The 13,556-nt window shown below is 45.6% G+C and overlaps 1 protein-coding gene and 1 long non-coding RNA gene across 5 annotated transcripts in view; one reads left to right on the top strand and one right to left on the bottom strand.

Annotated features, from left to right (window-relative positions):
- Positions 1 to 13,556, top strand: part of LOC125964013 (uncharacterized) — a 99,044-nt gene that overhangs the window by 9,971 nt on the left and 75,517 nt on the right. The gene's annotated exons all lie outside the window — the stretch shown is intronic.
- Positions 1 to 13,556, bottom strand: part of FGF1 (fibroblast growth factor 1) — a 102,187-nt gene that overhangs the window by 21,273 nt on the left and 67,358 nt on the right. For all 4 annotated transcript variants that reach the window (XM_049708060.1, XM_033406548.2, XM_004280221.3 and 1 more), the window contains one exon: positions 2,093 to 2,295. In XM_049708060.1, the coding sequence (XP_049564017.1) occupies positions 2,093 to 2,261 (169 nt within the window). In that variant the 5' untranslated portion in view covers positions 2,262 to 2,295. The remainder of the gene's footprint in view (positions 1 to 2,092; positions 2,296 to 13,556) is intronic.

The raw sequence follows: 13,556 nt of genomic DNA, 5'->3' as shown, positions 1-13,556 counted from the left end.
GAATACATGGAAGTCTTGGTGGTGGTGACAGTGGTGGCAAGAATAGCCACACATGCTGAGTTGTGGCTCTGTGTCGGGGGACTGTGTCAAGAACTTTCACTGCGTTATCTCACGGAACCCTCCCAAGGAGCCTGTGAGGCAAGTAATATCATTCTTATTTTACACGTGAGAAAAGTGAGGCCAAAATGGTTAAGTAACTAGCCCAAGTTCACTTGGAAAGTAATTAATCCATCATCACTTGTGTGCACACCTCCTCACACACACTCCTACGCTACCGTATGCTGCCCTCCAGGGCTCCTGACATCTGAGGTCGGGCAGCTGAATTCGCAGCGCTATGCAGAAGTTGTCCCAAAGTTCCGTACCCAGAGTGCAGTCTATAATGTTAACAGTGAAGTCATCTACCATTTGTACAGAAATTCCAGTACTTGGAATTGTAATTGTAGCTTCTTGTTACCCCAGAATTTAAGGTTTCCCAGAAGAGCCAGCTTAACGCCGTGGAACACATCACCAAGGTTGTTTTTTCTCCTGGGACTCTAAGGACCAGAGAGCATTCCCGTTGGTTCGGAAAGCTAAGACTCATTAGAAACGTTTAAAACCTTTGAGAAATTACAACTTGTTCCCTTTGTGTTGTATGAGGCAGATCACATGAATTGTGTAGCTTGTCTGACACAACACAACAGACTGCAGTCTGAGTCCATTTATTTGCAGTAAACATTGCTTCTGTAGGTGTTTGACCTACTCAGCAGTCTTTTTTTTTTGCTTCACTCTGGTACCTGTTTTGCATCGGGTATAAGGCATTCAACAGGCCCATCTGAAGACAAGCCATCTAAACCAAGCTAAAAAATTCTAACCCTGCAGCGTCCAGCCCCAACCTCAGTCTTCCTGCTTCTCATCTCAAGGGTCTGCTTGGTGGGCGGGAAGGACAGGACAGTGCCGCCTGGTTTGGTAAGCGCTGGCTTCCGTCCCCACCACCTGTGCATCTGAGGATGGAGAGTGAGCGCCACTGGGGTGACCGTTAGTGCTTAGTGCCTGCAACCTTTGGTGCATATCGTGTGAATAAGAAAGACTACCTGATATATAAACCATCACATCAAAGCCAGTGTTCTGCATTTCATTTTAAAGCCATCCTGCAGCAACCTTAATTTCCACCCGTGCTATTCTGTGTCTCCTGATTTCATCCACACGTTCCTTCTCTTGGTGCGTGACACGTCTGACCCTACAGACCCTCCTATCAGGGACCAGATCTGACTTCTGGCTCCTCTCCAACATCTAAAGCCTTGGTGGTGCTCAGGGAATCCCTGAGCACATCACAGTAGGACCCAGACACCTAACATCAAACATACACACCACCGCCGGAAGTACTAAAGCACAACGAAGAGATTTTGTTTCTTAGATAGTCGAGGAGATTCTTTTCTCCAAGGTCATACCTCCATTTATCAACACCATCTGGGAGCTGGGCTGGCAGGAAAGCCCGGAAGAGATAGTCGGCCTTTGGCTGGAATCGCTCTTGCCCTTTGGTTTCTATAAGGTCTGGAGAATGACTTCACTCCTCCCGGTTACCCCAAACACATCTGCACAATATGCAGATGTGAGAGCAAGCACAACTTATGATGTGTAAGACTACGATTATGAACTAGGATTTCACAAATCAAGCCCAGTAGGAAGATAACCTGGAGAGTCAGTTAACTTGAAATTGAGCCCATGTCTTTGGGGGGGGGGGGCGGTTTGCCAACCCTGCCCCTTGTGGCCCTTCCTGTCATGGAGCGAGCAGGGCCCTGGGGACCAGACCTCTCGCTAGTTACAGAAATCTGGAACAACTGAACATTGGTAGCCAGTCTGATCTCACAGCAGTTGTGTTAGGTCAACAGAGAGTCCTCTTAAAACTCTTGAAATAGGACCTCTTTAGGCAGGCTGTAGCCTTCACAACTCCCCCTTTTCCACACGTAGACCCTTTACACCTTGTTCCCCCTGCCTCTGAGGGTGTCATGCCTGAATAGAGCCTTGGGGAAGAGGGTACAGCCCTTCTTTAGCTATCCTCCCTTCTTCCGTCCTTGACTAAGGAAGGCACCAGAAAGGTGAGATGGGTGCTTACTGTGCTGGTCACTCCTGTCCCTTGTCCCATCCACTGTGCCATCTGGAAGGATCCTCAGGAAGTGGCCCCCGTTGCTACAGTAGAGGAGTTTGGGCTTCTTGTAATTCCCTGGAGGCAGATTAAACTTCTCGGTCAGGGCTGTGAAGGTTGTGATTTCCCCTTCAGCCATGGCTGAGCAGCTCCTGGTTATGGCGCTTTCAAGGCTGTAAGAAATTAAACAACCCTGTAGAACGTTCTTCCAGCGAAGGTGCAGCGTGCACTTTCAAGAAGGGAAGGAGAGCCTCAGGGCACAGGCTCCTGGGCGGGTGGTAACCACAGACTGCCCAGGTGCTGTCCACAGTAAACAGGCCTGTGCTGTGGCCAGTGGTTAAGGAAGGATGGTCCCTGGTAGGGGAGGGATTTTCAGGCATGTCGCACTTCCCAATTGGACACAGCTCTGGACCAGGCTGTGTGTTTTTTAGAACATCAAATTTGATCATTTGGCGGAGAGGAAAAAAAATAATGTTTTGGTTCCTCCTTCTGATCCACACACATCCTGAAATTAAACGCCGAAGTTGCACTAAAATAACACTCAGGGTCTGGCTGAAACCCGCAAATGCCGAGAGGCCAGCACTGAGGTTGTGCCCTCCACCCTCCCACTGTTTTGGCCAGGTGCTGAGGCCCTTGTATGGAGATAGCCCCGGGAGCTTGGGCATGGGAGACCCATGGGGAAGGCGGGGGCGGGGTAGGTGGCGGTGAGGGGCATTTCCGAGGCAGCCAACAGTTAATTTGTAAAGGACAGTTCTGGGTTTACTGGTGGGAACAGAACCAGAGCTGGAGAAGAAGGCACGTGGAGGTGTTGTGTTTGTTTTTTTTTTTTTGCGGTACGCAGGCCTCTCACTGCTGTGGCCTCTCCCGTTGCGGAGCACAGGCTCCGGACGCGCAGGCTCAGCGGCCATGGCTCACGGGCCCAGCCGCTCCGCGGCATGTGGGATCCTCCCGCACCGGGGCACGAACCTGTGTCCCCTGCATCGGCAGGAGAACTCTCAACCACTGCGCCACCCGGGAAGCCCCCATCAGTGGGGTTTGTTAAATGGCAGTCACTGCCAAAGGACATTTTATGGGGTGGAGCATTTTGAAGGTTCTGCTAGCAGTTGCCTGGGTCCACAGCTTCCTGTATATCGTCAGATCACACAGGGAAGACGGTAGTCTGTTCCTAGGACTAAGGCCATCTTCCTCCTAATTATTTTCTAATGAGACATACTTACTGTTGACACAGAAACCACCATACTGCCTATTATCATCCTCTAATGTTGTATATACCCACTATATACAAATTTATATTTTTAGTGTGAAAATGCATCCGTGACACCGCTGAGGACTAAAAAGCAAAGCCAATAAACGTTAATATTTTAAAATATCTACTTACCCCACCATTTAGGAGAATGAATTGGTGCTGACTACAAGGACGGTACAAGAAGGAGGTGAAGAGGAGACTTGGAAACCAACATGAGAACTTCATCTTACAAGAGCGAGTAGGTGCTCATTGTACACGTTGATTATCACGTGGCCTTATCATAATAGTGATCGTCATTAACATATTGTGGGCTGCAAGTTAACTCCTGTCCTCCTCACCATAATTCTTTGAGGCAGATGCTAATGTTATCCTCATGTTTTTATAAAGTGAAACCAAAGCTTACAGCTGCTCAGTGGCCTGTCCGAGGTCAACAGCTAGTAAGTGAGCCTCAAAAGGGGTCTGTTGAAAGAAAGCCCTAACTTGCCTTTAATAGCCATGACAAGGTGAAGTGACTTTACTGGGACCGCAGTAGTAGTATTAGAAGTGGGGTTTTACCCATTGCCTGGCACATACATCTGCCCCTACGACCTGATCATTCATTAAGTTACTCATCTGTGACCCAGGTATTGGCTGTCACCACCCACAGCCTCTGCTTTTGCCCCCGTGCATCTCTTCATTTCCCAGAGAACCCAAGTCACCAGGTGTTAGGAGCCCTGTGGACTTGACGGAAGGCCAGCCAGCCTCCTGCATTTCTCACACTCCCATCCACGCATCCCTGGAGCGGCCTCACGGAGCTGCTCGCATAGAAGGTGATTCCATCAGAAATCAAGGGAGCAATCTGGGTGATTTGTCCCGGTGACTTCGGAATTAGGGCTCATGTTGGAAGCCTCCATGTGTTTCTTCTGCTCTAGGCATTTTAATGTGTCTAGTACATCTCTCCCAGTCTACAGCCACGAGGGCTGTGGTTTGAAGTCCCTCCAAGGACCCCCAAAGAGAGTTTTGCATACACCATATAAACTATCTTTAAAGTCAGACCACTCCAAATATCCCCTTCACATATGGTGAAGCTCTGTCCGGCCCTTTTCGCATAGTCCAATAACATATGGAAAATTAATTTCATATACATCAGTTTCATAGGGCAGACTGCAGAGTTCACCTTGCACAGCACTTTGCATTTCCTTCCCAAACCCTCACTCTCTCTTCCAAAACCCTCTCTTTATCCACAAGCCTCTGAGTCTCTGTGCCCACCTCTGTCTCTCACACTCTCTCTCATTGTCTCTGTACTCAGTCCTTTTCCGTCCCAGCCTTTCAATCTTCCTCTCCCTCCGCTCCATTCTGGATCCCCTCAATGTAAAGCAGTTTAGTGCTTCCAAACATGGGCATCTTCACCCATCACCTCTCATTAGCATACAACAATGATCCTTCTTCCTTAAATTACAGCTAAGAGATAATCCATATTTTCTGTTCCATCAGTTTTTTTTTGTTTGTTTTCAAGCACTTACTGAGTACTTAATTTGGTATAGGAGAAAATAATCATATACTGGTGGTGGCCATTTCACTGTACAAAGAGCCATTTGTGTTGTCCATCTTCGATGGGCAGAATTTTGTTTCTTGCCGTCCCTGGATTTTCTCAAATGGAGGTCCCCATTAGCCCTGGTTGTGCAGTAATTGCGTGGTGAGGACAGCCTCCCTTCTAGATCCAGCCCCCGTGGGGAGTCTCCATTAAGTTGGTTTCTACGTGTTGCGTATGGATTTGGCTCTTCCCATTTACATTCTTTCTTCCATCCCACTGGGATGCAGGGAACAGATGCACTGGCCGAGGTTGTTCTGTCCAAGAATTATACTGACGCTCACATTCATGTGTGTGTAAACCATGAAGCTAAAGGTCTTCTGTCAGAGGCCGGCGGGCATCCCCTCCCCCTTGATTGTATTGCAGCCTGGGGTTATACAAGCCCATGCCTCTGATCTCTGCCTGCTCCCCCCAGTAAGAGGGACGGTGATGGTGTGGCTGCACTGACTTCAGATTTCTCCCGTCGCCCTTAAGTTCAGATCCATACCTGAAACCTGAAGGTGACTTGCTGATGCCTGAAAACAAGCCTTGTGTCAATGTGAATTCGATAGACTGTATCAGTGGGATTACGAATCGGCCAAAACATACAAAAAAATGAAATCTCTTTGTTGGTGGAGGGAACTGCAGAGGCACAGAATTCCCCTCCCCCCGTTTTGCTTTATTTACAGTTTACCTATATTTTTAGCAGTGGTTGGTCCAGAGTTCCCTGCCAATCTAGTATTGTTAATTAAAGGATAGGAATGAAGGAAGTATATGACGTGATAAAACCATTAGGCAGCAGCCTTACCAGGCCCTTGGGGATTTTCACAAATTGCTCTAACAAATGAATCCATTAACTGTGTGAAATCAGGCATTGAGCATAATGTATAAGCCCTGCTTGTGGTTAGTATTATCTTTTTGTTGGCTGTCGGGGGAAGGGGTTATCTGTGTGTGTGTTGGGAGATGGAAAAGACCAAGCCCAATGGACTCCATGTCATCTCAGCCCTCTGAGATTTGGGGCCCTGGGGAGATTTTTCTGGACTTACCAGTGACACTAAAGTGAGGTGAACACCAGGCCTATTGGACCGTCCATGTTAAGCCTGATATATTTTGTTAGCTGGAGCCTCTGGAAGAGATCCTGAACTCTGACACATGGACAGGATGTTAAGTATACGTTCTCACGCAGGAATACAAGAGTCACTTTTCAGTGTGGGAGAGTGAGCAACACTGTACAGCCCCAGCTGCACACAGGTTGGCTCCGGGAGCCTGGACAAGTCATTTGTTCCTTCCGAGATGTTTCCTCTAATCATCCCCACCCTGCCTACCTCAGAGTTGTCTGAAGGGTTAACTGGGCACAGTATTCATAACACTACTTGGAAAGTTTACAACTGTGACCTGACCTCTAGGAGATACAAGTAAGTGGTTTTGTTGAACTAGTTGAATCCTGATGTGCTCTAGGTCAGCTGCGATTGAATGCTTAATTTAAAATAATTTTTTCAGTTGGTATGGAAATGGAGTTTTTCCTTCCCTCTCGTATGTGGCAGAAATTAGCTAAGCCCCTCCTCCCTCATCATTTAAGCCACAAACATAGTAGAGAAGATGGAGAAGGCAAAGGTAAGCCATCATTATGTAAGAGAGAATCCAGGTCACTGTTTCAGACTCAGTTCTCAGCTTATCGACAGTTATCGAAGGAATGTTTGTGAAGCTTGCTGTTTCTAGGACACGTTAGTGTTCAGTTTGGCCCTGGTGACTAGGTCAGAAGGGAAGACGTGGTTCTAAGAATCAAAGGAAGGCAAACAGTGATGTTTATTTTTAACTCCTGTCACTGCTTAAGCAATGCAGAATACCCATGAAGGAGGATATTTTGCAAAGTATATTAAGCCACTGAAGGTAGATGTGTAGGCATCCGTTAAGGTGATAATTGGGTATGTGTCCTCAAACCCAGCATATGTAAAACAGATCTCACCTTTGGTCTCAAATGTGCCCTAAGTCCTTGATCCTGTATCTTTGAATGGAATCACCCAAAAGCCTTAACTCTGCCTTAGAGATATTAATTAACCTTAGAATTTGATAAGTCAAGTATGCATGTTTAAACGTTAAGGGTAACTACTAAAAGAAAAGAAATAAAATGCATTAATTCCAGTCAGCAACTGGTAGGGATAAGGGAAAAGAGGTGAAATAAATAAAATTGTACTTATCCAAAGGAATCTAGAAAAAAGAGAAAAATAATAGAAATGTTTTTAAAAATTGCTCATAATTACGTGGCAGAAATAAATTCAAATACATTTATAATCACAATAAATGTAAATGGGCTAAATTTACTAGCTACTGGATTTTTAAAAAATCCATCTACACTCTGACTACAAGAGACACATTTAAAACATGAGGACACAGAAAGGTTAAAAGCAAAAGAATGAAAAACAGACACACACACACACACAAAACTAGACACCAGATGTTAACAAAAAACTAAAAGTTGGTATGGCAATATTAATATCATATAAAGTAGGTCTAAGACAAAAAGAATGATCAGGAATAAAAGGGATCACTGCGTAATGGAGAGTGGATCAGTTCAACAGAAAGATATAAAAATTCTAAACGTGTATACTTAATGACATAGCCTCAAAATATATAAAGTGAAAATTGACAAATACGTAAAGAGAAGTTGTTGACCAATTCACAATGACGGTGGGGGATTTTAACACATTTCTGTCATAAATGATGGAGCAAACAGACAAGAAAATATTAAGGATGTGGAAGATCGAAATACACAATTAACATGTTTAATTAACACAATTAACATGTCCATTAAAATTAACATGTTTAATGGAATGAACCATGTAAGAGAACCCTGCACCCCACAATTAGTCGACACCGTTCTTCCCAAGGACACATGGAGCATTTACAGAAATTGACCATGTACAAGGTCATAAGGCAAGACTCAGCACAAATAGAAATCAATTTGTTGAGACTATTCTTTGATTAGAGTAAAAATCACTCCCACCCATCTCACTGGTGACAAAGCCCTTTCATCTGTCCCTCTTTAATGTCTCCTAGTATCACCCTCCCTACTCCATTCTCACTGTGCTGCCTGAGTGCAGGTGCAACACCTTCTCTCACCTGGACTGCTGAGGCAGGCGGCAGCGGCCTCTCTTCTCCAGCACTGCTCTCTTCCAGTCCACTTTCCACCCTGCTGCCAGGGACCCTTCTAACATGTGAAAATGAGTATCCCTCTCCTGCTGAAGATCTTTGACTGTGTCAGTGGGTTCCCTGCTGCCGTCAGGATAGAACCCAGACCCCACCATGACCTGTAAGGCTTTCCTCATCTGGTCTCCACCTAACCTTGTTGCCTTTTCTCTTATTGGCCTGCTCTTCTTGGAGTCTCCCCATACCCTCACACTCACCCAGCCACGTTCTCTCTCTCCCCCTTCCTCCACCCTTCCACCGTTGCCTTTCTAAGTCATACTCATCCTTCAGAAATTCGTCTCAGATATTTCTTCCTCCAGGAAGCCTGCTTGGACACATCCCCAGCCCTGACATCCCTACTCTTCCTCCATTCCACACACACCAGTTCAGATTAGTTGATTCCCTAATGCTCCCATAGCAGCATTCCATTTACTCTGTCACAGCACTGGGTGTAATGGCTGTGCATATGCCCTGCTTAAAGCCTTCATTGTTTTCCCATTGCTCTGGGATAAAGACTAAGGCCAGAACAAGGCCTGTGGGGCTCTGGGAGGACCAGCCCTGGCCTCTTCCTCTGCCTCATTCCTCATCTCTCCAAACTAGCCTTCCACTTCCTTGAAACCATGCATTCCCGCCTACCTGAGGACCTTTACCTACTCTGTTCCCTCTCTGGAGCGCTGTTCCTTTCCTCCTCCTCTTTACCCCACTCACCTGGTTAACTTCTACTTTTTATTGAAGTCTTAGTTCAGTTGTCAGTTCCTCAAGGAAGCCTTACCTGACTTCCCTTAATTGGATCAGATTCCTCTAGTTCTCAGGGGACCATCTAACATTTCCTCAGAGCTCTTACTTCAGTTTCTAATTACACCTTCATTCTTGTGATTATTTAATTCATGTCTCTCTTCATGACTGAGCTGTCAGCTCCATGACAGTACAAACCAATCTGCCTTGTTCACCATGGTCTCCTAGTACCTGGTAAAATGCCTGGCACTGAATGGGCATTTGATAGACATTTGTTGGAAGCGTGAATAAATATAATTTAACTATATTTGCTTGACTATCTCCTTCATTAGTCTCTGAGGCCCTGAACAGACGCTGTGCCTTTTCTTTCTAGACCCAGCCCTTAGCAGGTGGCTGCACATCATCAGTGCCTTGTGCACGTTTGTTGATCGAATACCAGGCCAATCCCTTCTCGGGAGGCTCTCATGGAAACATATTATCAGGACACCTAATTAGAAGGTGATGTCCTACAGGTATTAACAGAGTAGCTAAGCCAGGAGCACACGTGTATTTTAATTGGGTTCAAATTAGGGCTGGAATATCCTACTCTGGGTTAAAAGCAGGGCCAAACCTGGTTTCCATCTTGTAGAAGATACTTCCTTACTTCTTCAAAGGAAATATTAAGGAAATAAAGGATCTAAAGGAAGGAGTCAGACCCTTTGGTCTCAAGTCTGACCTCCTTATCTGACCAAGAGAAAGTTGGTAGGGTCTGGAAAAAAGTTCCGGGTGTTGTTATTTCTGCCAGGGAGTGTCAGGTTGGCAGGGACCCACTTCATTCCTCTGGTGAGGAAAGGGAGTGTGTTCTTCTTTCTTTTCTTCCTGCTCCACCCTTGGTGATCTCTACCAGGTCTGAGGAAGGAATGGAGTCATGGCTGACTGGCTTGGGCTATCACTTCCTAAGGCAGTTCTGTTCCATGAGCTGAAATCTCATCTTGCAAAGTTAGCAGTAAACTATGGACATGGCCGGGGGATGGACTTGGCAGTGGTGTGTAGGAGATGGCTCCTACAAGTTTGGGAAAGCCAATTATTAAATATTCATGAATTTTGCGAGCCAGTTGTTGAACCATTAGTGGCTTGAAATTGGCCCCAGTGAGAGTATTTATACCACAGAGAGTGGCAAATGCTTTAAGTCAAGGCTTTTTTTTTTTTTCTTTCTCTCTCTATTCTTCCTTTTCTCTGCCTCCCTCCTTCCCTCCCTCCCTTCCTTCCTTCTTTTTTCCTCTGACTGCTAAACTCAGGTTGGAGTCCTGGCTGGACACTCACTAGCAAATTCCTCAGAGCCTCAGTTTCCTCATCTCCAGAATGGGGCCCCAAAACTGTAGCTATTGCACAGAGTTCCATAAGTCTTAAAAGATAATGCATGCAAAGTGCTGAGCCCAGCACTTGGAAACTTGTAAGCATTCAATAGACGTTAGCTTGATTTTATCAGCCTCTGTGTATCTTATTGTTTAGTTTTGCCAGTCATCCGTGCTATTGACTTAGGACTGAACAAACGTGATTTTTAACATTTAGTGATCTTTTAGCAATATTTGAAAATATCATTTTCTAAGTGATAGGGTAGAATTTTTCCTTATCCCTGATGTACAGTGAAGCTCTCTTCTCATTTGCTTAGGTGCTCTGATACACTAGTGACCAGTTCTCAGTATATTTCTTGGGTTTGTGTGTGTTACTGTCCAGGATGACAGAGAACCTATGGGGTCAGTAGTCTTCATTTCCTGTTCTGTAATTTAGGATCCTTCTAATCCTTAAATATCCCAAAGTCACTGAGAATAAACTATTCCCTGGCTTCCAGAATCAGGTATTATATCAGGGAGATCAAGATGTCATACTCGGGCTTCCCTGATGACACAGTGGTTAAGAATCCGCCTGCCAATGCAGGGGACACGGGTTTGAGCTCTGGTCTGGGAAGATCCCACATGCTGAGGAGCAACTAAGCCCATGCATCACAACTACTGAGCCTGCGCTCTAGAGCCCATGAGCCACAACTGCTGAGCCCACGTGCCACAACTACTGAAGCCCATGCACCTAGAGCCCGTGCTCCGCAACAAGAGAAGCCACCTCAATGAGAAGCCCGCGCACTGCAACGAAGAGTAACCCCCGCTCGCCGCAACTAGAGAAAGCCCGTGCGCAGCAATGGAGACCCAACGCAGCCAATAAATAAATAAATAAATTTATATTAAAAGAAAAAGATGTTATACTCTGGTTGACAACTTCTACTCAGCGCCTGCCAGGAGCAGGACGCTGCAGATGTCCTGGAAATTTACAAAAGAAAAGAAGGGGAAAAAAGGAAAAGAAAAAGAAAGGCCTGAAATCCCTAATCTGTAATTCTGAAATGCAAAAGACTCTGAAAACCAGAAGTCCTTTCATAACTCAAATGTGGCAAAACCTGACCCAAACTGTCCTGAGACTATTTAAAGTCTTTATTTATTCTACTTCATGTTAATATTCATATAATCTGGTTCAAAGGTACTAACATGCTTGATTATAGGCTGTTAGACCAGTGTCTACTGGAGTTGTTACGTAATATACAGTATACATACCATACCACCTTTCTAAAATCCCCCAAATTCTGGATTCTGAGACATATCTAGCCCCAAGTCTTTTCAAATAAGGGATTCTGGACCTGTAGTAGAAATCACAGTGTCTGCCTTTAAGGAGTTTACAGTTTGGCCCATACCAGAGTCATCAAGCTGTGCTTCGGATAAGAGGGGCATAGATGCTTAGACAGGGTGTAGCCGACAGGAAGTAGGAGGATGTTCATCTAATTGGGCTGTGTCACCCAACTGCTCAATCCCAGCCTTAGCTCTCATACTCCTCAATGAAGAGTAGAAAACCTGAGCAGACGTATACATTCTGAAGCCTCTCCTCCAATATCCTTCATTCCTTCCCTTGATTATGGGTCTTTAATTCTCTGCAGTCTGGCTTATCCACCCCTAAAACACTTCCCCCATAGAGCCTCTTTTAGTTGGAGGTCAGGAATTCTTTTAAGCGCTTAGAGAAAACAGCCTCCATTCGAGAGGAAAAACAGAGCGCTCCCTGGTGCAGCGGTGTGCTCTGCGGGCCCCAGTTCTGTTTGAACTTTAATGGTACACCCCGGACCAGAGCATCCTGCACGCACTTAGTCATCCTGAAGACCTGCACACATCTTCAACGGAAATATCCTTCCTGCAGACGGACGCTTTAAAGCCCTGGGGCTTCGAGTCAAATGCAAAGTGATTCTGCAGGGGCTCTGGCAGCCCTCGCCCCCTTAGTCTAGCATTCTCTTATTGATGTGTCTCCAAAAATCTTTTGAATCTGTTGTGCAAGTTACAGTCTCCAGAACCAGCCCAGGAAGGACGTTCCTTTCTTGAAATCAGCAGACCTTCCAGCTCATAGAAAGAGAGTCTGTTTGCTGGGTCTTTTTTTTTTTTTCTTCTCTCCTGACCTGGAAAATTTGGCTTCTCCAAACTCAGTCTTTTGAAGCATGTGTTTGTTATCTCTTTGGAAATACCGAGGGCTTGCCCTACCATATGTTCCCCAATAGCCTCCTATGGACATATCCATAAATAATAAAATGTGTCCATAAATAATAAAATAGTGACCTTTTCTCGAGCATTTACTGTGTACCAGGTACTGTCTTAAGTGCTTTACATACATTATTTTTCTTTTTTTAATTTAGTAACTTTACTGGAGTATAATTGCTTTACAATGTTGTGTTAGTTTCTGCTGTATGACAAAGTGAATCAGCTATACATATGCATATATCCCCATATCTCCTCCCTCTTGCGCCTCCCTCCCTCCCACCCCTCTAGGTGGTCACAAAGCATCGAGCTGATCTCTCTGTGTTACATACATTATTATTTATTTTTTTTTTTGCTGTACGTGGACCTCTCACTGTTGTGGCCTCTCCCGTTGCGGAGCACAGGCTCCGGACGCGCAGGCTCAGCGGCCATGGCTTACGGGCCCAGCCGCTCCACGGCATGTGGGATCTTCCCGAACCGGGGCACGAACCCGTGTCCCCTGCATCGGCAGGCGGACTCCCAACCACTGCGCCACCAGGGAAGCCCCCGTCTTGGCTTTTGTCACGGCAGGGTCATTTGCTTTTACTTTTAAAGGGGCTGGGGTGAGGCCAGAGGCTACTGGGTAAACTGAGTAAAAGATCTTCCTTCTTGACTGGGTTGGAAAGGCCATGAAAAAGGGAAGTTCTCATAGACACGGCTTTTGGTTTCTCCTGCGTCTTTAACTACTTGCATGACCAGGCAAGTCATTTAATCTCTCTGATCTTCATCTGTAAAAGGAAGCTGTTACAGGACCGATCCCATCATGGGGCCGTGAGGCCTGGGAAGGGCCTTGCAATGTAGTGAGTGCTTTGGAAATAAAAGGTATCATGAGTGTAATTAATAAGAGCCTGTGTTTTAGCGTGTTGATTATTTACATTTTTATAACACTTGGGGTTTCACAAAGCATTTTATATGAGTAAACAAGCATCTTGGGGTGTCTGTTGTATAGACTCTGCGTTAGGTACTTGATAATCATTTCGTATTTGCTCTTTCTGCTGTTACACCGGATGGATGAATGGCGCTCCTTTTTCTTTAGCCAAGAGAACCGGGTCGCCCAGAGGCTGATGGCTTATCAAAGCAAATCTGTGTCTTAGCCAAGAATAAAACCCTCAGTCCCAAGACATCAGTTTATCCTGCTGC

The sequence above is a fragment of the Orcinus orca genome, chromosome 3 (genome assembly GCF_937001465.1).
Source record: "Orcinus orca chromosome 3, mOrcOrc1.1, whole genome shotgun sequence".
Taxonomy (NCBI): Eukaryota; Metazoa; Chordata; class Mammalia; order Artiodactyla; family Delphinidae; genus Orcinus; species Orcinus orca.
The sequence above is the reverse complement of the archived record's forward strand: the minus strand, read 5'-3'. Positions and strand labels throughout refer to the sequence as shown.